Source organism: Natrix helvetica, assembly GCF_964273705.1.
Source record: "Natrix helvetica genome assembly, chromosome: 5".
Taxonomy (NCBI): Eukaryota; Metazoa; Chordata; class Lepidosauria; order Squamata; family Natricidae; genus Natrix; species Natrix helvetica.
The window spans coordinates 151,668,477-151,694,797 of NC_138551.1; the positions used below are offsets into that span (position 1 = coordinate 151,668,477).

At 45.2% G+C, this 26,321-nt stretch overlaps 2 protein-coding genes across 2 annotated transcripts in view; one reads left to right on the top strand and one right to left on the bottom strand.

Moving 5' to 3' along the window:
- TP73 (tumor protein p73) overlaps window positions 1-25,204 on the bottom strand; it is a gene marked incomplete at its 3' end in the record, with an annotated part of 57,334 nt that extends 32,130 nt beyond the window's left edge. Inside the window, exons 1-3 of the mRNA XM_081954948.1 lie at window positions 25,144-25,204; window positions 12,557-12,646; window positions 9,266-9,389 (exon numbers count right to left, since the gene is read on the bottom strand). Coding sequence (XP_081811074.1) covers window positions 9,266-9,389; window positions 12,557-12,615 — 183 coding nt within the window. The 5' untranslated portion in view covers window positions 12,616-12,646; window positions 25,144-25,204. The remainder of the gene's footprint in view (window positions 1-9,265; window positions 9,390-12,556; window positions 12,647-25,143) is intronic.
- The window catches only part of WRAP73 (WD repeat containing, antisense to TP73), a 59,302-nt gene that overhangs the window by 7,116 nt on the left and 25,865 nt on the right, over window positions 1-26,321 (top strand). The window lies entirely within an intron of this gene.

The window sequence follows — 26,321 nt, forward strand, 5'->3', positions numbered from 1 at the left end:
AAGAAGATAGAAGAGGAAGGAAAGGGGGAAGAGGGAAGGGAAGGAAGGGAGGATATGGAAGAAGGAATAGAAGGAAGGAAGAAGTTAGAGGAAGAAAGGAGGGAGGGAGGAGGAGGGAGGATATGGAAGAAGAAATAGAAGGAAGGAAGAAGATAGAAGAGGAAGGAAAGGGGGAAGAGGGAAGGGAAGGAAGGGAGGATATGGAAGAAGGAATAGAAGGAAGGAAGACGATAGAAAGAGGAAGGAAAGGAGGAAGGAAGGAAGGATATGGAAGAAGGAATAGAAGGAAGGGAGAAGATAGAAGAGGAAGGAAAGGGGGAAGAGGGAAGGGAAGGAAGGGAGGATATGGAAGAAGGAATAGAAGGAAGGAAGACGATAGAAAGAGGAAGGAAAGGAGGAAGGAAGGAAGGATATGGAAGAAGGAATAGAAGGAAGGGAGAAGAAAGAGAAAGGAAGGAAGGAAGGAAGGAAAGAGGAGAAGAAAAGTATGTAAAAGGATATAGGAAGGATGGAAGTATAGAAGGAGATGGAAGAAAGAGAAGAGGGAAGGGAGGAAGACGCAGCCTTTCAATCAACCACCTGCGTAGAGTGAGGCTAACCCAACTTTTCCCAGCGCAAATATTTCTCCTGCTCTGGGAAAGGCTCAGACTGGGAGGCTCATAAAACGGGGTGGGGGGGTGGGGGGGGTGGCTGGGGGGGTTTGAAGAATGAAGAAATTGGGGAGGGGGTGGGGTGGGGGGGTGTCGCCTTTGCCAACTGAGCCTGTCCCGGCCTGCCTCTCTCCTGACACTCAACCCCTTCCTGGACTTCCCATCTGCTCTCTTGGCATGTTCGCACAAGCGGTTTGGAGAGGGCCCATCTTCCTGAGCTTCCTAGCCATCATCCCCTGCGTTTATGGGCTTCGGAACCCCGCTTCCCCAGAGAGGAGAACGAGGCCTTCTCCTCCTCCTCCTCCTCCTCCTCCTGTGGCTGGCGGGGAAGCGAGTGGCCCAGTGACCACAATCTCCATGGTGCTTGTCTTAAGCTGAGATTTATGGCCGGAGGGGGGGGGGCGGGGGGGGGGGGAAACTGACCGGTAGCTAGGGACAATAATAAACCATCCAGGGTGCCTTATCAAGAGTCTTAATCTGGACTTCAGGCTGTCGGGTTTAAGCCCGGAGGAGTTACGGCGAGAAAATAAACAGTGGAAATTCAATTTATTGGGGTGAAATACCTACATAAAAAGCTCAGGCACCACAAGGCAATTTTATGGAGCAAAATATGTCGCCTATAGCTACATCCCCTCATTCGTTTAGTGACTCTTGAAAGTGACAAAATGAGCCTTTTTCACACAGACAACCGTCGTAGCATCCCCCAGGATCACCTGATTAAAATTCGGATGCTCAGCAAAGGAACTCCTATTTATGACGGTCGCAGCATCCCGGGGGATACATGTTCCCCCCCTTTCGCGACCTCCCGGCCAGCAAAGGCAATGGGGGGGGAGCCAGATTCGCTTAACAACGGCGGACCAAAAGTCATAAAAGCGGGCAAAAGTTCCTGAGCAACTGTTTTCACTTAGCGACTGAAATGGTCGTAAGACGAGGATGACCTCTTTTTTTTTGAAACAGTGGAACGGAAGGCACAATACGACATGTGAAGTCAATTGATGCTGGTTTATTCCTTTAACCATGGTTAAGCAAGCCGGGCTCTCGCAGAGTCGCAAATGAAGCGGATGAGCAGAAGGCCGTTATCCAAGACTAGCCAGGAATCGCGGGTTGTGGAAAGCTGTGATTTACAGCCAAGGCTGCAGATGGCAAGGTTGTTTTTTGTATCGGCAGCCCTGGGCGCTCTCCTGAAATTATGATTATTGTAATAATAATAATAATAATAATGATGATGATGATGATGATGATGAAATGATCTAGGGTCTCCTGCTTGAGCAGGGGGTTGGACTAGAAGACCTCCAAGGTCCCTTCTAGCTCTATTCTGATTGATTGATTGAAATAGTCTAGGGACTCCTTGAGAAGGGGGCTGGACTAGAAGACCTCCAAAGTCCCTTCCAGCTCTATTCTGATTGATTGATTGATTGATAGAAATGCTCTAGAGTCTCCTGCTTGAGAAGGGGGTTGGACTAGAAGACCTCCAAAGTCCCTTCCAGCTCTATTCTGATTGATTGATTGATTGATTGATTGATTGATAGAAATGCTCTAGAGTCTCCTGCTTGAGAAGGGGGCTGGACTAGAAGACCTCCAAAGTCCCTTCCAGCTCTATTCTGATTGATTGATTGAAATAGTCTAGGGACTCCTTGAGAAGGGGGCTGGACTAGAAGATCTCCAAGGTCCCTTCCAGCTCTATTCTGATTGATTGATTGATTGATTGATTGATTGAAATGGTCTAGGATCTCCTGCTTGAGAAGGGGGTTGGACTAGAAGATCTCCAAGGTCCCTTCCAGCTCTATTCTGATTGATTGATTAATTGATGGATTGAAATCGTCTAGGGTCTCCTGCTTGAGCAGGGGCTGGACTAGAAGACTTCCCAGATCAAAAAAACAACATGGTCCTCACACCTACGACCGTTGTAGCCTCGTCCCAATTGACTGATCCAAATTTGGCTGTTTTGCAACTGGTATGGATTTACGGCCGTGAGGGAATCACCCGATCTCCCTTGGTGACTGTTCCAACCGTTTCAAAGTTCAATGGGGAGGGGGCGAAATGAGAGGAGCTGGATTCGCTTAACGACCACCCGCTTCGCTTAACGACCACAGCAATTTGGTTAACAGCCGTCCCCCCCCCAAAAGGCCATAAAATCGGAACTCCACTCCTTTCACCGCCTTTGGTTTCACGACGGAAGGACAAGTCCCCATATCTGCGTCGGAGCCGCAACGGCAGTCGTAAGTCGAGGACTCGCTGCTGATAACCTTGTCTGGCCTATCCGAGATCTCAGCTCCCCCCCCCCCCCCTTCGTCACATCCATTTTCAACCCTTCCTTCCAACTTGGGCAGACTCTGGAGTCAAGGAACATGTCAAAACTTGGGATTTGAACCTCACCCACATAAACTTTTTCTGAAGTTGTTCCGTAATTGTGTTTTTTTTTTCCTCCGTTTTTTTTTTATGGGTGGTGGGGGGATGAAGAGACCTCCGGTTGTGTTGCATCTCCCACAATCTTTCCAGTGTTTGGTGAGTAACGGCTGGAATTTGCAACAAGATTTGACTTGTGCTGGCAAAGAGAAAACAGCTCCTTTCTCCCCGAAAGTATGCATGATGGTACGAGAATATATAGAGATATATATAAATATATCTTTGTCCTTCTCTCCAGAGCCTGGTTCCCAAAATGTTTTTCCCCCCTACTTCCTTGTAGACCACCTGGGCGGGAAGTCAGATCGGGATGGGGTCATTCCCAAAAGCATAGAGGGAGCCAACATGGATCTTACAGAATAAGAATTGGAAGGGGCCTTGGAGGTCTTCTAGTCCAACCCCCTGCTCAAGCAGGAGGTACTATATCAATCAATCAATCAGAATAGAGCTGGAAAGAGCCTTGGAGGTCTTCTAGTCCAACCCATTGCTCAAGTAGGAGACCCTATACTATTTCAATCAATCAGAATTGAGTTGGAAGGGACCTTGGAGGTCTTCTAGTCCAACCCCCTGCTCAAGCAGGAGGTACTATATCAATCAATCAATCAGAATAGAGCTGAAAGGGGCCTTGGAGGTCTTCTAGTCCAACCTGTTGCTCAAGCAGGAGACCCTATACCATTTCAACCAATCAATCGATCAGAATTGAGTGGGAAGGGACCTTGGAGGTCTTCTAGTCCAACCCATTGCTCAAGCAGGAGACCCTATATATTTCAATCAATCAGAATTAAGTTGGAAGGGACCTTGGAGGTCTTCTAGTCCAACCCCCTGCTCAAGCAGGAGATACTATATCAATCAATCAGAATAGAGCTGGAAGGGACCTTGGAGGTCTTCTAGTCCAACCCCCTGCTCAAGCAGGAGACCCTAGACCATTCCAGACCAATAGTTGTCCAATCTCTTCTTGAAAACCTTCAGTGTTGGAGGCAATTCCATCCACTCATTAATTTACAGAATCACAGAGTTGGAAGGGACTTTAGAGGTCATCTAGCAGGAGGCAAGTGGCGCAGTGGATAGAGTGCAGCACTGCTACTTCAGCTGACTGCAGTTCAAATCTCACTAGGCTCCAGGTCGACTCAGCCTTTTGTCCTTCCGAGGGGGGTAAAACAAGGACCCTGATTGTTGGGGGCAAAAGGCGGACTCTGTAGACCGCTTAGAGAGGGCTGTGAAGCACTGTAAAGCGGTATATAAGTCCAAGCGCTATTGATGTGTAGTCCAACGTGTCTCTTTTGGTCCCAGGAAGCTTCAGGGAGGATTGCTAGGGCCCAAAACGGGACGTGAGTTTTGCCCCGTCTGACGATTTTTCTGGCCAGCGTTCTTAAAGGAACCGCTGCGGTTGTTAAATGAGTCTCGCCGTTGTTAAGCGAATCGGGCTTCCCCGTGGAAGGTCGCAAAAGGGGGAAATCGCGTGAGCCCGGGACGCTGCGACCGTCATAAAGACGAGTCAGTTGCCAAGAATTTGGATCGCCTGGCCGTGGGGAATGCGGCGACAGTCGTTAAGTGCGGAAAAACCTAAGTGTGAAAAGTGATCCTAAGTCTTCTTTTTTGTTGCCGAACGGCCACTAAACGAACTCTTGTAAGTCCAGGTTGGCCTGCACCCAAAAGAATAACGCTCCTGCTGGCTGGGGCTGCTGGGAATTGTAGTCCAGCCTGCGATGGGGGAGAGCGCCAGATGGAGAAAACCCGGGGTTTGCATGTTCCTTGAAAACAACAGTTGCCGAGTGTGGCACAAATGAAAAGAAACATCATCTCTTTCGCTTGTGCAATTAACTCCTAAGGTTACCGCAAAACACACATGGTGGGTACGCAACATTCGACCAGCATGAACCGTGGGGCTAATTAGTGCCACATTTGTACAGGCATCTCCTCTTCAATCCGTGTCGCATTCGGTAACACCGCCACCAAACCCAAAACCCCGGGCAAAAATCGACTTTATTTTTAATTTTGGAAGGACGGATTTATTAATGTTTTCATTTCCACCGCCCGAAAAAATATATAAATCCTCTCGTTTTTGCGCACTCGGTCTTTTGCGGTTCTGGATCTCGGGGAGAGACTAAGGATTTTCACATTTTTGCCACGCAGGATAGCCCCCAAATCTTGGGATTTAATCCCCTTCGAGCCTGCTTTGCGGCCCGCTGCCTTGTCAACAGAAAATGTAGCTTGCTAACTGTTTTGCGGTTCGGTGTAATCCAATCCAAGCCAGAGGAAAAGGCCGAAAACACATCAACACACACACACACACACACACACACACACACGAAAAGCTGCAGATGTTGTTGGCTGCTGCAACAACAAACAAGGCCACGCCTTCGCTGGCGACAATCATTTTTCTCCAGCCTCAAAACACCATCTCCGTCCGATCCTCAAATCCAGATTTTATTATTTCCCTAATTCTCGGCATGGGCTAAACCCTAAAAGAATCTGAATTAAAAAGCCGTAGACGAGAGCAAAGCACCAGCTCTTTTCTCCCACAAAACCGAAGGTTTGTGGCGCCATTCGGTGTTCAAATCCTATTTACTGGACGTGAACAAATAAAGACATTTGTTTGATGCCATCCAATAAAAGCAGCTACAATTAAAAAGAGAGAGAAAAAATGTTTTGCAGGCAGTTGGCATCGTTCTGGGTGCCAGATGGTAATCTAATATCTCCTTTGAAGGGCGCGATGACAGACCCTCGTCTCTTCGCGGCCATCGCCAGCGAAGTCCTGTCGAGCCTGAACTAAAATTGAATGAAGCTTTGCGTCTTTAGCCAGGATTAGCCAATCCTGGCTTGACCGAAAGCCGGGCTTGGCACCTATCTCCAAGCCATTTTCGGTGCCCTTTGTCGTCCTCCCAAAATTTGCTGGAATTTTTAATCCCGCTCAGGAGATGGACAGGTGGGGGAGCGAGAGAGATGCTCATCTCAGCATCCTCAAACAACGTTGAAATGCAGACATTGGGATGAGAGTTGGAAAAGCAGAGGAGACACAACTCCTCCATAGCTCATTGAATGAACCTGGCGTCTACCTCCCACAGCTTCTGGATCAACCCTTGGTGGCCCTTCAGAAGCGCCTTGAGGTTCTCCTGGTGGCCTTAGGCCGCTTCCTAACCTTCCTCCCTCCTTCCTAAACGGAGAAAACCAGCACTTACCGTGGTGTAAGGCTGGCCCGAGTTGCTAACATACAGCATGTTTATCTCCTTGGGGTTTGAAAGTGGCAAGCCAGCTTCTGGCCTCTGGAGTCATGAGGATTGAGAGAGGCCACCGCGGAGGGAGGTTTCGGGGATGCCGGCGAGAGAAGGACAGCGGGGAAGGGGGCAGATCCGAAGCTGGCTTGTTCGTGGTAGCCGAGATGGCTTCGTTCTCCCTCCCCCACCTGTTAAGATTGTGCTGCTGTCATTGAGTTGCATCTAACAACCAATGCTTACTAGCCAACCTCTTTTTTCTCCCTTATGACTATTCATTAAAGCCAAGGCAAGTTCCAACATGCCCGCTGGAAGATTGGACAGTACCAAGGGTGCCGTATGAGGGGGGGCAGAGCTGGCGCCACAGCAAATGCCCGCTTTGCACAATACGGCCACGCTCGGTGCGACGTCCCGTCCTGCCCTCTGCAAACAGGTGGGTGAGGTGCCCTCTGCAGCAGAGGTGCCCTACCCACCCCCGCCCTGGTGGGAGCGACATTGAGGCGCCTGGCGCAAGGGACCCGTGGCAAAATAGGCCTTTTGTCGCCGGCGATGCAGTTTTATTCCCACGGTGGCATAGGGCAAATCTTGGAAACACACCCAGCATGGACCCCGATGGGGAGGGGGGAAGAGGGCATACGTCGTGCGCAGTGGCCCAGAGGTGTGTTTGGTTGGAGAACGCTGATTATTGTCATAGAACATAGAATGATAGGGTTGGAAGGGACCTTGGAGGTCTTCTAGTCCGACCCCTTGTTCAAGCAGGAGACCCCAGGCCATTTCAATCAATCAATCAGAATAGAGCTGGAAGGGACCTTGGAGGTCTTCTTGTCCGACCCCCTGGTCAAGCAGGAGACCTTAGGCCATTTCAGATAAATGTTTGTTGAGTCTTTTATTTAAAAACCTCCAGTGTTGGAGCGTTCACAACTTCTGGTAGCAAGCTGTTCCACAGATGAATTGTTCTAACTTTCAGAAAATTCCTCCTTATTTCCAGGTTGAATCTCTCCTTGATCAGTGTCTATCCATTATTCCTTATCTGGCCTTCAGGTGCTTTGGAGAATAGCTTGACTACCCCCATCCTCTCTGGGGAAGCCCCCTCAAATATTGGAAGACTGCTATCGTATCATCCCTGGCCTTTTTTTTTTTGTTTAGTTGACTTGATTGTTGCCCCTCGTGCAACGAAATTAAATCTTCAGTGTACATTATAACTATAAAAATAAAAATAAAAAGACGCCTCCTTCACATTCTATACAATTCAATTGAAAAACCCTGATATTGCATTAGGTAAAGGTAAAAGGTTCCCCTTGCACATCTGTGCTAGTCATTCCCGACTCTAGGGGGCGGTGCTCATCTCCGTTTCAAAGCCGAAGAGCCAGCGCTGTCCGAAGACGTCTCCGTGGTCATGTGGCCGGCATGACTCAACGCCCGAAGCCACAAGGAACGCTATTCCCTTCCCACCAAAGGTGGTCCCTATTTTTCTACTTGCATTTCTTACGTGCTTTCAAACGGCTAGGTTGGCAGAAGCTGGGACAAGTCACGGGAGCTCACTCCGTTACGCGGCACTAGGGATTCGAACCACCGAACTGCCGACCTTTCTGATCGACAAGCTCAGCGTCTTAACCACTGAGCCCCTGCGTCTCTAAGATATTGCATTAATATTGCAGTAAAATTCAATATAGTTACTGCCCTGGGATAGAAGCTGTTTTTTGGCCTATTTGTCCTTGTTTTTATCATCCTGTACCGGCTGCAAGATGGTAATAGTTCAAAAAAAAATCTTTTAAGAACTTTCTTAAGGCAGTGGGAGCTATAAAGCTCTTCCAAAGAGGGGAGGGGGCAACCCAGGATCCTCTGGGCATTACGTTGACCTCTGGAGCGCTGTCCTATCTGCCACCGTGCAATTGACAATTTTTAAAAATTATTATTATTAAAGTAGTAGACTTTCCCAAAATCTGCCCCATAGAAAAAATGGGGGAGAAATTTTTGATCCAAGCCTTCATTGTTTTCCACCAGTACCCACCCACCCCCAATGTAGCCCCCGCAAAGCACAAAATGTGGGCCCTTGCCCACGGCTGCCCCAAATGGATCCCTCGCACAATTCCGACACGATTCAGACTAAGAATTGCAATTTCACCAACATTCGAAACAGTTGAACGACCACCAAAAACCCTTTCGTATTTGGTCACGGATTCATTATTTTCTTTCTTTCTTTTGATCGAATGGAAAGGGCCTGTTGGCTTGCAAATAACACTGGGGAACTCAACAACTGAAAAAACAACAGTATTTGTTCCGAGAGAAAATAGCACAAAACAGAAGACCACAAAGTACAACCGAAACAACAATTGCTGTCATGTCCCCGACATATTCTTTCTTTTCTCTAGACTGGCCAAACCCAAATCCTGCAACTGTTCTTCATATGTTTTATGCTCCAGGCCTTCAATTGTCCAACTTCTCTGCACTTTTACCCAAAATCTCGACCTCTGTTTTTTTGGAACATGGTCACCACACCTGGATTTTTGTACCCAAACCAGAAAGCATGCAGCTGCCTCTCAACTTAGAAGCACAACTAGAATTTCCTTCGCTAAGCAAATTCAGCAAGTCACGCCCCCGTTTCACAACCTTTCCCCCACCCGGTTGTTAAGTGAGCCGCTGTGGTTGTTAAGTGGATCGCATGGTTGCCCAGCGAATTGGGCTTCCCTCGTTGATTTTACTCGCTGTGACGAAACCAGTGGTGATTACAAGACCCCCCAAAGACGCTGCAAATCGTAAATACAAGCGCATGAAGTTCAATCGTGGGACCATAGCAATGGTTATACGTACGGGGACCGGTCGTAAGTCCCCTTTTTCAGTGCTTTTCTAACTTCCAAGGGCCACTAAATGAACGATTGTAACTCGAGGATTAGTGTAGCACCATGTTTCCCCCCCCCCTATCTCTAGCATCCTAATTGCAGCTCAATCAGAAATCACCGGTTTTCGTAAATTTTCCATCGCCGCTTTCCCAAAACTTACCATCACTGAATCATCCATGCTCCTCATCTGGAAAACGTCCATGGTGACCTCTGTCTGATTGTGGGGTTCACCATCTCCCCTATTTCCAGATTGGGGGAGGTCAAAATAGGTACTGTCCGGCTCCCTGTCCGGAGAAGGAAAGACAACTTCAGATATTTGCGCTTCGATCCCTAAATTTTGGATGCTCTTTTGTCACCCAAGCTGTGGTCAAATTCCATGTTTTGGCCAGAGGTGCCCAGATTTCAAACAATTATTATCTTTAATTAGGAACTGAACTGAGTTAGCAGAGCATTGAATGGCCGGATGCCTTTGTTGTCGCCAATGCAGAGTTTTGTTCAGCAGATATATTCTCATTGTGCCCAGAGAGAGAGACAAATGGCTATCCAACATCTTCTTAAAGACTTCCAATGCCCCAACACTGGGAGTCTTTAAGAAGATGCTGGATAGCCATTTGTCTGAAATGGGATAGGGTTTCCTGCCTAGGCAGGGGGTTGGACTAGAAGACCTTCAAGGTCCCTTCCAACTCTACTATTGTATTGTATTGTATTGTATTGTATTGTATTGTATTGTATTGTATTGTATTGTATTGTATTGTATTGTATTGTATTGTATTGTATAGGAGTACATATAAAGTGATGGCAGAAAGAGTGGTGCAATGGCCTAGAGGTGGCGCTCCGGCGTCACAATCAGGAGGTTTGTGAGTTCGATCCCAGGTGGAGGCTGATATTTCTCTCTCTCTGGGCACAATGAGAATGTATCTGCTGAACAAAACTCCGCATTGGTGACAACAAAGGCATCCGGCCATTCAGTGCTCTGCTAGCTCAGTTCAGTTGGACAGACTCCACCCGGCATGGGATTATGGGGTCGTTAAACGATGATGATGAAGCATCATTAATTGAGTTCACCGCAACCGTACTAAATTGTAAAGCAAGCCATCAACCGAAATTCTCCACCAGGATCAAACACGAAACAGGAGGGGGAGGGGGAAAGGCTACCGTTAAAATCCCAGTTTGCAAATAGTTCTCGACTTAACAACGGTCCATTTAACCACGGTTTAAAACTTACGGTGGGGGGGTGGGGGTGGAAGTGACTTACGACCTCTTCCTCCCACTTGCAACCATCGTACCATCCTTCAAGTCACATGGTCGTGATTTGTAACCTTGGGGGGAAATGGCTGGCTGGGGAATTCTGGGAGTTGAAGTCCACAGGTCTTTTAGTGCAGCGGTCACCAACTGGCGGTCCGTGAGAAAATTTAGGGGGTCTGCAGAAAAATGATTTGCCTTTTTTATATCGCACTCAATCAGGGCTCCTCAAACTACGGCCCCCGGGACGGATACGTGCAATGGACGCTTGTGTTGCTGCAGAGAGTCTCCCCCTTTGGGGTCTTTTTGTGAGGGTCGGAGGGGGACAGAAATTCCGACTTGGGGTCTCCTTCAGCCTCCTGGTGGGGGGCTTTGGGCGAAGGCTGGAGGGAAGAGCCGCTGGTGGAGAAGAGCCGGAGGGCCTCGTTCCAGTGGGGCTGCATCATGGCCTGGAACTGGCTGACCATCTCAGCCTGCTGAGCCTCCAGGCGTTGGCACCTGCCCTTGCACTCCCGCAGGTCTTCCCTCTGCTTGGAAAGCCTATGTTCCTAGTCCTCAGTGAGGTGCTTCTGCTGAGCCTCCTTCTCGGTCAGATCCAATTTGAACTGAGCTCTTTTGCCAACTCTTTCTCCTGGGGGCTGCTTAGCTCCAGCAACGGCTTCCTGTTGGGGCCCTAAGGAGCCCGGGCGGGCAGGTGGGGAGGGGCTGGGAGGGAAGGGTCGAGCAGGGGCCAGAGAGGTGCCGCTCGACGTGAGTGACATCGAATTGGCCACGTCCAGCCAGTCACATGACCACCTAGCCACACCCACTCACCCGGTCATTAGGCAGATCATATTAGTGATCCGCAGGATTTAAAATGATGAATTTAATGACACGAGACTGGATGGCCATTTGTCAGAAACAGTGTGGGGGTCTCCTGCTCGGCCGGGGTGAGGGGTTGGACTAGATGACCTCTGAGGTCCCTTCCAACTCTGTTTTAAGTTCAATGGTCATTTGGATGGAAGGCCAACCATGGCTGACAAGGTGCTGGCCAAGGTGCTGAATCCTTCCAGCTGGCTCCAGGCGAAGGGGATCCACCAGATCGCCAAACAGATCGGCTCAGATTGGATCCAGAACGTGGGTGGATTTCTTAAGGGATCAAAGGAAACACGAGCTGAGTTTGGCCCCCAAATCAACACACACACACACACCCCGATAGTGCCAATGTTGTTGTGGGAACGCAACACTTAGGCGTAGTTTTCCATTACATAGGTTAATCCTTGACTTTGGGGACCAGTCGTGAGTTGTTACAGTTGTGAGTCGAGTCGAACTCAATTTTATCACAGTTTCTTTGGTGGTCGTTAAATGAATCAGCCCGGTCCTTAAGTGAAGCCAGCTTCCCCTAGGGGTGTTTTTTTTTTTTTGTGGGCAATCGGCCCAAAGGTGACAAATCGCCATCCTGTGATTTCAAAGATGGTGTGATAGTTGTTAAGGGTGAGCAGAGTTTCTAAGTGACTTTTCTCCCCCACCGTATTGTCACTAAATGGACCGTCGTAAGACGAGGACTACTTGTAAACTGGGAGGTTCCTGGTAGCCTTTTTCTAACATTTCTTGGCTGATCCTGGTAGGGTGTGTTTGTGAAACCAGTTTGTTGACTAGTTTAGGATTTAGTAAGGTTGCGTGAACAGAGTTAATAATTTAGCAACTGTGATAAGGGACCAACATCGTTTAATGGACTTCTCAGATTACAAACATCATTGTTCAGGTAGCCCTCGACTTACGACCACAATTTCTGCTGTTAAGTGAGACGCCTGTGAATTTTGACCCATTTTATGACCTTCCTTGCCTCGGCTGTTAAGTGAATCACTGCAAGTAACCCGGTCGGCTTCCCCCTGGAGTTCGCTCATCAGAAAGTCGCAAAAGGGGATTGTGTGACCGTCGTAACTATGAATCAGCTGCCAAAGGTCTGAATTTTGACCGCAGCATCATGGGGAATGGTGCAAGAAGTGTGATAAGTGATGATAAGACGCTATTTTCAGCGCCGTGGTAAAACAAACGGTCATAAGTCAAGGACTACTGTGTCAGAGGCCATCTCGGAGATGGGAATTCCTTCCTCCGAAGGTCAGGCAAAACTCCTCGGAGGACCAGGCCGCTGCTTCGTTGTGCCACCATTTTGCGAGTGCCCCCGCGAGGTTCAATGGAGCCCCCTCCCCCCTATCCTCTTACTTACAAGGTAGTCCAGAGATGCTCAAAGGTTGCGCCTTCATCTGCCGGAGGAGCCCGAGACATCTTCAACGAACTTGGGGAAGGATAGGTGGCCCTGTGGGAGAAAAGACAAGCTGTGTTAGATTGTGAAGGAGGAAGAGGAGGAGAAGGGGTGGAAGAAGGATGAGAGGAGGAGGAGGAAGAGGAGGAGGAGGAGGAAGGAGGAGGAGGAGGAGGAGGAGGAGGAGGAAGGAGGAGGAGGAGGAGGAGGAGGAGGAGGAGGAGGAGGAGGGGAGAAGAAGATTTAGAAGAGGGGAAAAAGAAGGAGAAGGAGAAGAGGAGGAGGAAAAGGAGGAGAAGAAGAAGGGGAAAAGGAGGGCCCTAAGAAACCAGAGGATTACAGGCCGATATCTCTTCTGAACACAGATTATAAAATATTTGCTAAAGTATTAGCCAACAGATTGATGCCGGTTATTCAAGAGATTATTCATCATGATCAAGCAGGATTTATTGAAGGCAGACATATGAAGGAGAATGTAAGGCAACTCATAGATTTAATTGACTATCTTGATAAGAATAAGCAGATCTCTGCAGTGCTGGTTTTCTTGGATGCAGAGAAGGCCTTCGATCGAGTGAATTGGAACTTTCTAACCAAGACTTTGGAAAAGATGGATATGGGACCACGATTGCGGCAGGCGATTGGAGCAATTTATCAGCAACAAAATGCACAACTTATTATTAATGGAAATTTGTCAACAACTTTCGAGATACAAAAAGGCACAAGACAAGGTTGCCCATTATCCCCATTGTTATTTATTTTAACTTTGGAAGTCTTGTTGAACGCAATTCGCGACTCAAAATCCTTAGATGGCATAGCTATCAGGCAAAAGGAATACAGAACTAGAGCATTCGCCGATGATCTGGTTGTTACCCTTTCACATCCTTTGAAATCAATAATCCAGATGAAAAATATCATAATAGAATTTGGCATGGTGTCTGGGTTTAGACTAAATCAAAACAAAACGAAAATGATGGTTAAAAACATGACAGAGACTCAAAGAAAGAGACTTGTAAGTTTAGCAGGTTTTGAAATAGTTTCTAAAGTTAAATATTTAGGAATACAAATTTCAGAATCAAACACAAAACTTTTCTCAAATAACTATGAAGTGTTGTGGCAAAAGATACAGAAAGATCTTGAAGCGTGGAAAAAGTTACAATTGTCTTTGCTTGGAAGGATCTCAGCAATTAAAATGAACATTCTACCTAGATTTATCTTTCTATTCCAGATGATTCCGGTGCTCAAGTCAGATAAAACCTTGTTAAATTGGCAAACAACATTAAATAAATTTGTTTGGAAGGAGAAAAAACCGAGAGTAAAGATGAAGATTATGCAAGATACACGTGAAAGAGGTGGCCTCAGACTCCCAAACCTTCGATTGTATTATGAAGCTGCGGTATTAACGCATGTAGCAGATTGGTTTGGGAAAACAAAAATGGAATTGCTCAATATAGAAGGCCATGATCTTGTTCTGGGATGGCATGCATATCTTTTTTATGAAGACAGGGTGGATAAAGTGTTCAACAACCATGTTCTCCGTAGTGCCTTGATGAGAATATGGAAGAAGCACCGGCCCAATTGGGATTATAAAATACCGCTTTGGTTGGATCTTGCAGACACCATGGGGATTATGAATATTAAGTCACTCGGGGGTTGTTTATATAAAGATGTGCTTATTGCTGATGGGGGCGAATGGAAGTTAAAAACTTTGGAACAGCTGTTGGAAGAAGGAATTACTTTAAATTGGTTACATTACATACAGCTTCAGAAGAGATGGGAAGAAGATCGCAGGGTCGGCTTTATGGATAAAGAAGTGGAACTGATTAAGCAGATAAAAGAGACTGGTCCAAAACAAGTTAAAAGAATATATAATGTACTGTTAGAAAGAGACTCAGAAAGTGAATTGGTTAAGGATTGTATGATTAAATGGGCTCAGAATTTTGGGGAAGTGGTTATGTTGGAAACGTGGGAAAAAATATGGGTTCAGAATGTTAAATTTACACAGTCACAGAATTTAAGGGAGAATTTTTATAAAATGTTTTACAGATGGTATTTAGATCCTAAAAAATTATCATGCATGTACCCAAATGTTCAACCAAAATGTTGGAGATGCGGGTGTCTAGATGCTACCTTTTTTCATGTATGGTGGACTTGCAACAAGGTTAAAGCTTTTTGGATAAAAATATGGTGGGTTATGCAGAATGTATTTAAGAAAAGAATACAATTCACTCCACAAATGTTTTTATTGGGTATAGTTAAGGATTTTACCAAAGGGGAAACAAAATTGGCCTTGTATATGGTTACAGCAGCTAGGTTGTTGATTGCGCAACATTGGAAAAAAGATTTTTTGCCAACAATTGATCAATGGATTCAGAAGGTGGCGGGGTTCGCTGAAATGGCAAAAATTTCAGCTTTCTTAAAAGCTCAGAAACAGGAGGATTACACACAGGAATGGGCAAAATGGATTGATTATATACAGAACAAATACCAGACTAGGAGTTATTATCTAGCCTTTAGGTAAGAATGTTTAGACCGTAGATGATCAGAGTAAATAGTATATGGGATGTTTGGAATTATTAGAGTGGTATACAGCGGAAGTCAGGGGGGTGGGTTTGTGCGGGAGGTGGGGGAGGGTTAGGGTGGAGGGTGGGGCAATATATATGTATGAATAAATTAGAAGATGGGACTAATGAAACATTGTTAGGCTAGGAGAAATTTATATTAAGAGTTATAGATGTTAAATTAGCTTAGAAAATGATCAATGTGTTATTATTAATTTAAGACTAATCTCTATAGTTTTTGTTGGGAGGAGAGGGGTTATGAGTAATCTATTTTAAGATGGGGGGTGGGGAGGGGGTAAAGTGTTTGGTATAATATTTGAATGTGAATTTTTGCGGGGGGGTATAGCATTTGTATGAGATTTATATTGTATGGAGGGGGGGGGTGAAAAGGGGGAAAATTTGTTTGTACAAAACTCTTTTAATAAAAAAAAAAAAAAAAAAAAAAAAGAAGGGGAAAAGAAGAAAAGAAGGAGAAGAAGGAGAAGGGGAAAAGAAGAAGAAAAGAAGGGGAAAAGGAGGAGAAGAAGAGGAAAAGAAGAATAATGCCAGCATTTTTATGATGATGAAGGAGGAGAAAGAGGAGGAGGAGGAAGGAGGAGGAGGGGAAAAAGAAGAGAAGGAGGAGGAAGAGAAGAAGAAAAGAAGTAGGAAAAGAAGAAGGAGGGGAAAAGAAGAAAAAGGGAGAAGAGGTAAAGAAGAAGAAGAAGAGAAGAAGGAGAAGAAGAAGAAAAAAAGAAGAGGAAAAGAAGAAGGGGAAAAGAAGAATAACGCCAGCGTTTTTATGATGATGAAGGAGGAGGAGGAAGAGGAGGAGAAAAAGAGGAAGAGGAAGAGGATGATTAGCAGAAACTCTGGAATTGTTCAGAAGCAATTTTGAAATTCTTTCATCAAATTCTGGGCGTTTGCCTGTCCATCTCCTGCTTAGGAATGAAAATTGAAGGCAATACAGGGGAGTCCTCGACTTACAATGGTTTATTTAGCGACTGTCCAAAGTGACAGCGAGACTGAAAAAGGGCACTTAGGCCCATTGTTCACACTTAACAACTGTTGTAGCATCCCCAGGGTCACGTGATCAAAATTCGGACCCTTGGCAACTGACTCGTATTTATGACGGTCGCAGCGTCCCGGTGTGTGTGTGTGTGTGTGTGTCACATGATCCCCTTTTGCGACCTTCGGACAAACAAATTCAATGGGGAAGTCAGATTCACTTAACAACCAGGTGACTAACATCATCAACTTAACGTTAAGTGATTCACTTAACAATGGAGGCAAGAAAGGGCGTTGAATGGGGCAAAATTAACTTAACAAATGTCTCACTTAACAACAGACATCTTTGGCTCAATTATGCTCATCAGACAAGGACTCTCTGTATTGTGTGTCTGGTCAGCTACAACTACTTGAAGTTCCTGGACAGGAAGTCCTTGACTTACAAACATTCATTTAGTGACCGTTGTGGATGCTACATCACTGGAGGTTTGGAAGACCTCCCAGGTCCCTTCCAGTTCTATTCCGATTCATTGATTGATTGATTGATTGGAATGGTCTGGGGTTTCCTGCTTGAACTGGGAGTTGGACTAGAAGACCTCCAGGGTCCCTTCCAGTTCTATTCCGATTGATTGATTGATTGATCGATTGATTGATTGATTGATTGATTGATTGATTGAAATGGTCTGGGGTTTCCTGCATGAGCAGGGGGTTGGACGAGAAGATCTCCAAGGTCCCTTCCAGCTCTATTCTGATTGATAGATTGAAATGGTCCAGGGTCTCCTGCTTGAGCAGGGGGTTGGACTAGAAGACCTCTAAGGTCCCTTCCAGCTCTATTCTGATTGATTGATTGGTTGAAATGGTCTAGGGTCTCCTGCTTGAGCAGAGGGTTGGACTAGAAGACCTCCAAGGTCCCTTCCAGTTCTATTCTGATTGATAGATTGAAATGGTCTAGGGTCTCCTGCTTGAACAGGGGGTTGGACTAGAAGACCTCCAAGGCCCCTTCCAGCTCTATTCTGATGGATTGATTGATTGAAATGGTCTAGGGTCTCCTGCTTGAGCAGAGGGTTGGACTAGAAGACCTCCAAGGCCCCTTTCAACTCTGTTATTCTACCTTCTACGTCCTCCTTCCCTCCAGCCGCACAAGCGGGGTGGCTGGTCTCGGTGTCGAGTTACCCAAAGGGACGTTGCCTCCCCAGCCATGTTCCACAAGACGCCAAAGAGTTAAAAACAAAGTTTGACGTCCCTGTGAGGGACACGGCCAACTCTGTCGTCGTTCCTGTGAGGGAGGGGAGATTAAGTTGCAGCCTGGTTCAACACCCACCTGGGAAGGAATGGCTCACCCCTCCGGTGCCAAGGGATTAATTTCTGAAAATAAATTCCTTTTCCTTCCCTTTAAAAACACCCAGTGGCTTTTTTGCACCCAGTTCAAGAAAAATAACAATAATTCAGGGGTCCGGGCGTGGGAGGGTTGGGGAGGGGGACGGGATGAAGGCCTACCTGTTGGCCGTTGCATTCGTTGGCGCGTCCCTTCGAGAAAGGAAAAGGGAAACTGTCAGGGCATGGAAGGGTTTGCGATCCGGAGCTCTCTCCCCGTCACCAAGGAGATGGCGGTCGAGCTGTTCAGAGCTATGCCAAAATTGTGGCTTTGCACACTCTTTCCTGGAAGGCGGAAGCGGAGGGAGGGAGCCTGGGCCAGCCCAGAGTTCAGTGCCTCGGCCTCAGGCCAGGATACGGCAGGCAATTTGGCACTTCTGAGCCTGAGGCTTCCGTTTTTCTGCCTCAAATCCATCCGGCAATTTTCCAAGTTGCAACAGCCCGGAAAAAATGGCTTAGCTCTGTTTTTCACACATACGACCGTTGCAGGGGGGGTCACACGATCAACATCCAGATGCTTTAGTCACTGACTCACATTTATGACAGTTGCAGCATCCCAGGGTCAGATTCCAGGTCTGGATGGGGTTGGATTGGATGACCTCAGAGGACCCCTTCCAACTCAAACTTTTTTGAGTTTTGCAGGTCCCATGATCCTTCCCCAGAGGTAATCCTTGACTTACATCCATTTGTTTAGAGGCTGTTCGAAGTCACAACGGCACTGAAAAAGTGACTTACGGCCATTTTTCACACTTATGACCATCCCAGCATCCCCGTGCTCAGGTGATCAGACGCTTGGCAACTGGTTCATATTTACGATGGTCACAGCCTTCCAGAGTGACGCTGTCTCCTTTTTGTGACCTCCAGACCAGCAAAGTCAATGGGGAAGTCCAGATTCACTTAACAACGTAACTTTAACCGTTGCAGGGATTTGCCGGGCAACGGCGGCCAGAAAAGTTGTAGAACAAGGCAACATTCCCTTGACCGTTGTCTCACTTAGCAGCCGAGAAAGGTTGGGCTCCCTCGTGGCCCTTAGTCGAGGACTTCCTGTATTTTGTTTCACAGTTTCGGTCACAAATGAACTTCCGTGGACCTTACTTCATACTTAAGTGGTTAGTAGAGGGGGCGAGGGGCATGCCTATCTAACCTGCCATCATCCCTGTCACTGTATTTTTATTCTTTTATTCTTCTTTTCGTTTTTTGTTTGAGAAATTCTAATTCTGATAAATAAATAAATAAAATAACATTTTACTCCAACTCGGCCAATCGAGTTGACGTTACATCCCTGACTCCTGGTCTCTCTCTCTCTCTCTCTCTTTTTTTAAACCCAATTAACGCATTGTTTACCAACTGGGTTCCATCCCCACCAAGCGAAGGGAATTGACTTGCTCGTGATTGACTTGCCGCTCAACCCATAATTAGCCGTGATCAGAAATTGAGAATCAGAGCGACAAGTCAGAACACGTTTCCCGTTCAAAATAGAAGGGGCAATATTGTGGGATATTTTTCCTTAATTACAGCGGAGTGGAGTCAATGGGTGGTTGCTTGTTTGTTTTAAGACTTTGTCCGTGAACCATTTTTTATTGGTTTCAGGATGTAAAGATAGTACGTAGTATATAAAGAAAGTATATAAAGATGCACAAAGAAGTAATAAAAATAAAAATAGGAAATCGAGGGAAGGGAAAGGAGCAGGGGAAAGGGGGTGTCAGACACAAGGGAGAAAGAAAAAGGAGTAAAAAAAGGTTTTCTGAGAACAACGCAAGATAAAAACACGCAAATTTTTGCTTTTACACATTGATGTGCATAACCAGTCATTCCGACAAATCTTTCTGATTAACAAAATGATTGTTTTTCATTTTCTTTTTTCATCACTAGCCCAAAATCCAGAAGTGATATCTAAATGAATATAGATAGATAGATAGATAGATAGATAGATAGATAGATAGATAGATAGATAGATGATACGTTGTATTTGTGCTGATAAATAAATAAAGGGAGACTAGTATAGATCTATTTCAAGCTATTTAGCTCTCATCAGCTAGTCATACCCTTACTGGGATTAGAACCTGGGTATGGCTAGCTGATGAGAGCTAAATAGCTTGAAATAGATCTATACTAGTCTCCATTTATTTATTTATCAGCATAAATACAACACAAATATAATAAAGGCAACATTAAAAGTATGATTTTCTGCCTGGATGGTCTCCTTGAGTGAGCCAAAAGACAGAAAGGGGAAGCAGTGTGTTCCCTCCCATATTTGGGCATACCAGGGGTTGTGACACAATACATACATACATACATACATACATACATACATACATACATACATACATACATACATATTCCTCTTTGAATAAAATCATTCGTTTAGCCATTCCTGCTTTATCTTCCTTGTTATGGAAATAATATGTGTTTCTATTTGCACCCAATAATTTCTGTGAACTGTCCCTGTTTTTTATTAACAAGATTTTTTAAAAAGAGTTTTTAATGTAAGGCACCATTTTTTATTCACAATATTCTTTAAAAGACTTTTTAAGGCTTAAGACACCATTTTTTATTCACAAGTTTTTTTAAAAGACTGTTTAAGACTTAAGACACCATTTTTTATTCACAAGAATTTTTAAAGACTTTTTAAGACTTAAGACATCATTTTTTATTAACAAGATTTATTTTTAAGACTTTTTTTTTAAAGGCGAGAGCAGCTGGTTAACCACCTGCCCAAATATCTGAATTTTTAGGTCTGTTTCTCCCCCCTGTGGCCGCCAAGAACAAAAACTTCCCGCAAAACAGAGTTAATTTTTTTGAGAAAAATAAAGATTTTGCTACTATAGAAGCTTGCACCAACCTTCCCAGTGAAAAATAATGGATTTATTTATTTATTTTTTTGCCCGCTTGGCAAAGCTCTTCATATGAGAGAAGAGCTGGCAGGAACATCTGGACTTCTGCAGCGTTCGTTCCTTCAAAAGGACTAGTGTCTTTGCAAGTCCCTTTTTAATTTTCTTTTTAAGTCTTATTAATGTTGGTGGCACATTTCAACAATGGAAAAGGCGTCGGAGTCTCTTTGGGGTGAGAGGATTAAGCAGAGACCAGACAGCCAAATGTTGGGGAGACTTGTAAGTGGCGGATTCCAGATCTGGATGGGGTTGGATTGGATGACCTCAGAGGTCCCCTTCCAGCTCAAACGTTCGAAAGTTCACAGCTCCCATCCTTCCTTGACTTACATCCGTTTGTTAGACGTTACAACAGCACCGGGGGGGGGGGGAAGTAGCTTACGACCGTTTTTCACACTTACGACTGTCCCGTGGTGACAGGATCAAAATTTGGATACTGTCTCATATTTATGATGGCTGCGGTGTCCTGCGGTCATGCCATCCCCTTCAGATGAGCAAAGTCGATGGGGAAGTCCCATTCACTTAACGACCGTGTGGCTAACTCCACAACTGCATAGATTCACTTAACAATGGTAGGGAAACGGTCGTAAAATGAGGCAGAAGGCTCTTCGCCGCTAAGCAGTGGAAAACGTGGGGCTGAATAGCGGTCATATTACGTTGCCCTTCCAAGCACACCGTGTTACAGTTCCCCCTCTGGCCCACCAAGGAAGGTGAACCTCTCGGATAGGGGAGGATGGGACTTGTAATCCAAGCACAGATCTTTGCTTCAGGAAAGGCCGGTGTCGAAAGGCGACTGTAACAGAGGTGACAGCTGGAAAGCCCACCCCCTCCAGGTACCCGCCCAGCTGCGGAGAAACATTTCTCCCCACTGCTCCCCAGAGGGTCCCGGGCAGCCGGCCCCCTCCCCAAACAACAGGTGAGAATTAGAAGCCTCCCATCACCCACCAAGCCAGGAAAACTGAATTAATTCTCCATCTGGAAACGGGCACCGAATGGAACACCTGTGCGAGACCGGTGGGAAGGAAGCGGGGGTCCTCCAGCACCCCAAACCCCACCCACCCCTGGCTTAACCGCCCTTCCCCGCCTCTCCCCCACCCTTCAAGGAAGAAGGACTGTGTCTCTTTTCCATTTGAGGAGGTGGGGGTGCCAAAAGAATTTGCAAAGAAGGGGCTGGGAAAGGGTGTTTTTTCATTTTGCTTTTTCTCGGTCTGGAAGATCTTTGTTGATTTTTGTTCATGAGACCTGTGGGTTTTTAAAATTATTATTATTTTCATTTTCATTGAACATGAAACTCAATCAACAGACTGTTTAAAAACGTATCACAAATGTCATTGACTGGTGCTGATGGTTGATAGGGGTTGCTGCCAGCATCCTAGGTATCGACCAAGTATCCTCCTCCTCTTCCTCTTCTTCTTCTTCTTCCTTCTTCTTCTTCCTTCTTCCTTTGTCTTCGTCTTCTTCTTCCTTCCTTTGTCGTCTTCTTCTTCCTTCATCTCCTCCTCCTCTTTTTTCCTTCATCTTCATCTTCTTCTTCCTTTGTCTTCTTCCTTCGTCGTCGCCTTCTTCCTTCTTCTTCTTCTTCTTCTTCTTCTTCTTCTTCTTCTTCTTCTTCTTCTTCTTCTTCTTCTTCTTCCTTCATCTCCTCCTCCTCCTCCTCCTCCTCCTTCCCCTCCTCCTCCTCCTTCTTCTTCTTCATCATCATAAAAACACTGGTGTTATTTTTAAAGTTGGTGTGAAATCTTCCCGCGGATTTCCCTTAGCCTGCATGGAAATATTATAAATCGCTAGGCAAGCTGAAAGGCCATTTTTGAAGGTTCCTTTGTAAGCATCTCAGAAAATAACTAAATGCTATTTTTGTTTTGTTTTGTTGTTTTGTGAATTGTGAATAAATCCTAAATCCTCACTTAGGGATTGGGTTGGTAGACAAACCATGGTGGTGAAGGGGTTTAAATATGTGCGCTTTGGATCTTGGACTTTTGAAAATGTTGGCTTCACCTTTGCAAGTCAATATAGTCAAGAATTTGGAAAGAGGGCATTGAAATATTTCTTACTGGGGTTTGTATTTTATTATTATATTTATTATATTATATTATATTATATTATATTATATTATATTATATTATATTGTATTGTATTGTATTGTATTGTATTGTATTGTATTATATTATATTATATTATATTATATTATATTATATTATTATATTATTATATTATATTATATTATATTATATTATATTATATTATACTATATTATTATATTGTATTATATTATATTTTTATTTTATTTTATTTTATATTATATTATTATAGTATAGTATAGTATAGTATATTTTATTATATTATTATATTATATTATATTATATTATATTATATTATATTATATTATATTCATTATTTTATATTATATTATTATATTTATTATATTATATTATAATTTTATGTTTTATTATTTTATATTATATTATTTTATATTATAATTTTTGCTTTGCTTTATTATTTTATTTTATTTTATTTTTTGCCTGCAGAAAATTAATTTAAAAGCCTCCAACAGATGCACTCCTATTAAATCTCCCTGGCGAAGCCGCTGGTGTGTTTCCTTCCCCCTCCTCTTTCCACTGGGGAATAACCTTTTAAGCTTATTTCTGTTGCGTTTTCAAATCCAGGTATCCGATATCTTTAACCTGGATACATTACCTTCAACAGCAACTGCCTGCGTAACCATATTTCCCCTCACCCCACCAAAAAAATAAATAAATCAAATTATACCAGGTTTTATATCCTCGAGAGCTGCCTTCGACTTCCATGAATTGTGTGCCTTGTGTAAAAATAATAATAATAATTTTTAAAAAATTACAGTTTATTTTATTTTAATATAGTTAGACAGGGTTGATCCGACTTTCGAAAAATAATCATTAAACAAACCAGCCAAGAAAAGCTACAAGGATCCTCGGCTTATCTCTCCAAGGGAGCTCAAAATTTCCATCCCTGAGCGAGACGTCGCTTAAGCGAGGCTTGCCCCCTTTTACGGCTTTCCTTGCCCCATTGTTAAGCGAAGGACCGCCGTTGAGCAAGCAGCCATTAAGCGAATCTGGCTTCCCACCCCTTGATTTTGTCAGTTGCCAAACGGGGAAATCACATGACCCCGGGATGCTGCGACGGTCGTAAGTATGAGCGGGCATCCAAGGGTTTGAATTTTGGATCCTGTTGCAACAGTCGGTAAGTGTGAATGTGTGGAAAAAATGGTCTGGAATGCTTTTTCGGTACCGTTCTAACTTTGGATGGCCACTAAACAAACCGTTGTAAGTCGAAGACTTATCTGCATTGGAATGGACACAGACAGACAGACAGACAGACAGACAGATAGCACCAAGAGAATTTGATCCTATTGTTTGCTCCCTTGGAAAGGAATAGAATAAATTTCTAGAACTACCCAGAAGCCAACAGGAAATTATCTTTTCAATGCCTGCATCTTTTAAGACCTCTTTGGGTGAGCATGTCCTACCCTGCAGGGCTGTTGTTAGGAGGAAGCTGTGCCTTTGTGTTTGTAAAAACAGAAAAGCCCAATTGGATTAGTTCACAAATTTAAAACAACAACAACAGTTTACACAATTTTTAATCAAATGCCTTCAGGAAGCTCGCTAATGTGGGATTCACACAAACACACACACACAAACACAAAATCAATCATTATAACAATGCAAAAACACTTGTCTGAGATCAAAGTTAAAGAAAATCAAACTTGGCTAGTATTTAATATTTCTTTCCCCTCCTTTACAATGCTTTAAACCTGCTTTAAATATGTAACAGATAGATATTCGGAGGGGGCTTCTAAATCCTGGCTTGTTGTGGGTTTTGCGCAGAACACAGAACCAGAATTCACAAACCAGCATTAATACAACCCCACAACCATTAAGAATACTAAAATGGGTTGACTGATTGCGTTTGGCACAGTCAAAATCGAACCAAAATCACACCTGCGTGTCACACAATCTGTTTAAAAAAAAAAAAACTCCAGCAAAGATGTTAGAACAGTTTGCTAACCAGTAGCTTACTGGTTTATCCCACTGGTTTGAAGTGGCGCAAGATATGAATTCTACCCCCATCATATTTTCTATTTCCCGCAACACAATAAACCAGGGGAGAAAAAAAGGGCGGAGATACCTAAGCAAAATAACCAAGCCCAAGAGATGCTTAAATTTAGCAGGTTGATTTGATGCTGGTTCATTATGTTGTGAGAACGCAGCTACAAAAGCCAGCCCGTATAAAAGAGCCAAGCTAGCCAGCCATGGGAATGAAAACGCTTTAAATCCCCTCTCCCTGTTTTAGTGAGTTCAGTGTACTCCCAAATTTCACCCAGAGCGCATTCACACAAACCCTTTAACTTAACCGGATCAGAACAAACCATGGTAATCTCTTTTTACGCTCTGCTTTCTCTCTTCGTTTCTCTCTGCCAACCCTGGTTGGTTTGTGCGGCCGCCGCCTTGTGCAGAGCCAGACAAAGGGGTCATTCCGAAATGCAGGTTACAATCACTTGGGTTTTCTAGATTTCTAGACTTTGGGGGTTGTCTAGATTTCTAAACTCAAATGCCCAGAAGTTGTGTGAATGAATGCAGCACCGCTCCAGCGAAACAAGGATGTCATGGGCCAGCGGGACACCCCAAGAGTGGGTGTCTCCTCCCCCTGTTGCAAATACCCCCAAATTTCACCTGTTCCCCCCCCCCCCGTTCTCCTTTCCTTCTCCTACCTGTTCGGTGGGCATCTAAAGACTGGCAGGTTTAGGGACTTGGCTGGTGCCTTGGTGGGAAGCGTCCTTCCCCTGCCGCGTTGATCCCCAGGCCCCCCGGCTGTCCCCCCTTGGCACGGGGAGAGGTCGGGCTGCAGCCTGCATGCCCCTCTCCCTTCCTAGAGACCCCGGGCAAGGCTGGGCGCTTTGCAGACGCGGGATCACCTAGGTTTGCCAAGCGCTGGTACCAACCGCGCCATTTCCCGGCGAGCGGCGGGAAAGGAGAGAGAAGGGGAGCGAAGGAAGGAGGGAAGGGAGGGAGGGATGGGGAAGGGGGGGAAGGGGAGGGGGAGGAGGGGATTCCCCCTCCCCCTCCCTACCTTTCCCTCCCCCCCACCCTGATTCACAGGGTTCTCCAAATCTGGAATACAATGCCCATCATTCTGCCCCCCTCGCCCCTGATGTTGGGGAAACTGGGGGCGGCGAGCATCGGGATGGGGGTGGATGGGGGGGTTGCAGCCCGCCCTCTCCGCCGCCTATTTTTAAGGCGCAAGGGTGCTCCGTTTGCCCGCAAGGGAGGGAGCGGGTGGTGGGAACGGGGGTAAGAGTCGCGCGTGGGTTTGGGGTGCGGCGGGGTGGGGGCGCGCGCCATGGGGTTGATTTAAAGAGCCCGGCGGGGAGGGGGCGCGCGGTTTCTCCTCTGGTTTGAAAGCAGCTCTGGGGGCCGTCCGAAGGTTAAACCCGCGACTCTTGTGCGGCCCTTCCCCACGAGCGGCAGATGAAAGAAGCAAGCAAACGTTTAGGGGTTGTTCTATATTTATATTTATATTGTTTTGTTTTATTTTACTCCTCTACTCCTGTTCTATTCTATTTTATTTTTACGCGGATAGAGAGCTTTTTGAAAACTTCAAATTTGGGGTGCGTCTCAAGCGGAACATCCCGCATCGGCCCGAAAGTAAGACGTGTATTTTGCACGCAAATGTCTCGCTTTTAATTTTCGGGTTTAATTAATCTTTGTATTTTGCCTGGCAACGAAGGGGGTTATGTTTTAGAAAACATAAGGGGGTGTGGATCTATCTCTGCAGCTATCTTTAAACACACAAACACACACACACACACATACACACAGAGAGAGTCAAATGGACCGAAAAGGAGATTTTAAAAAACTTTTCGCCTTTCCTTCTTTTTTTTTTCTTTTT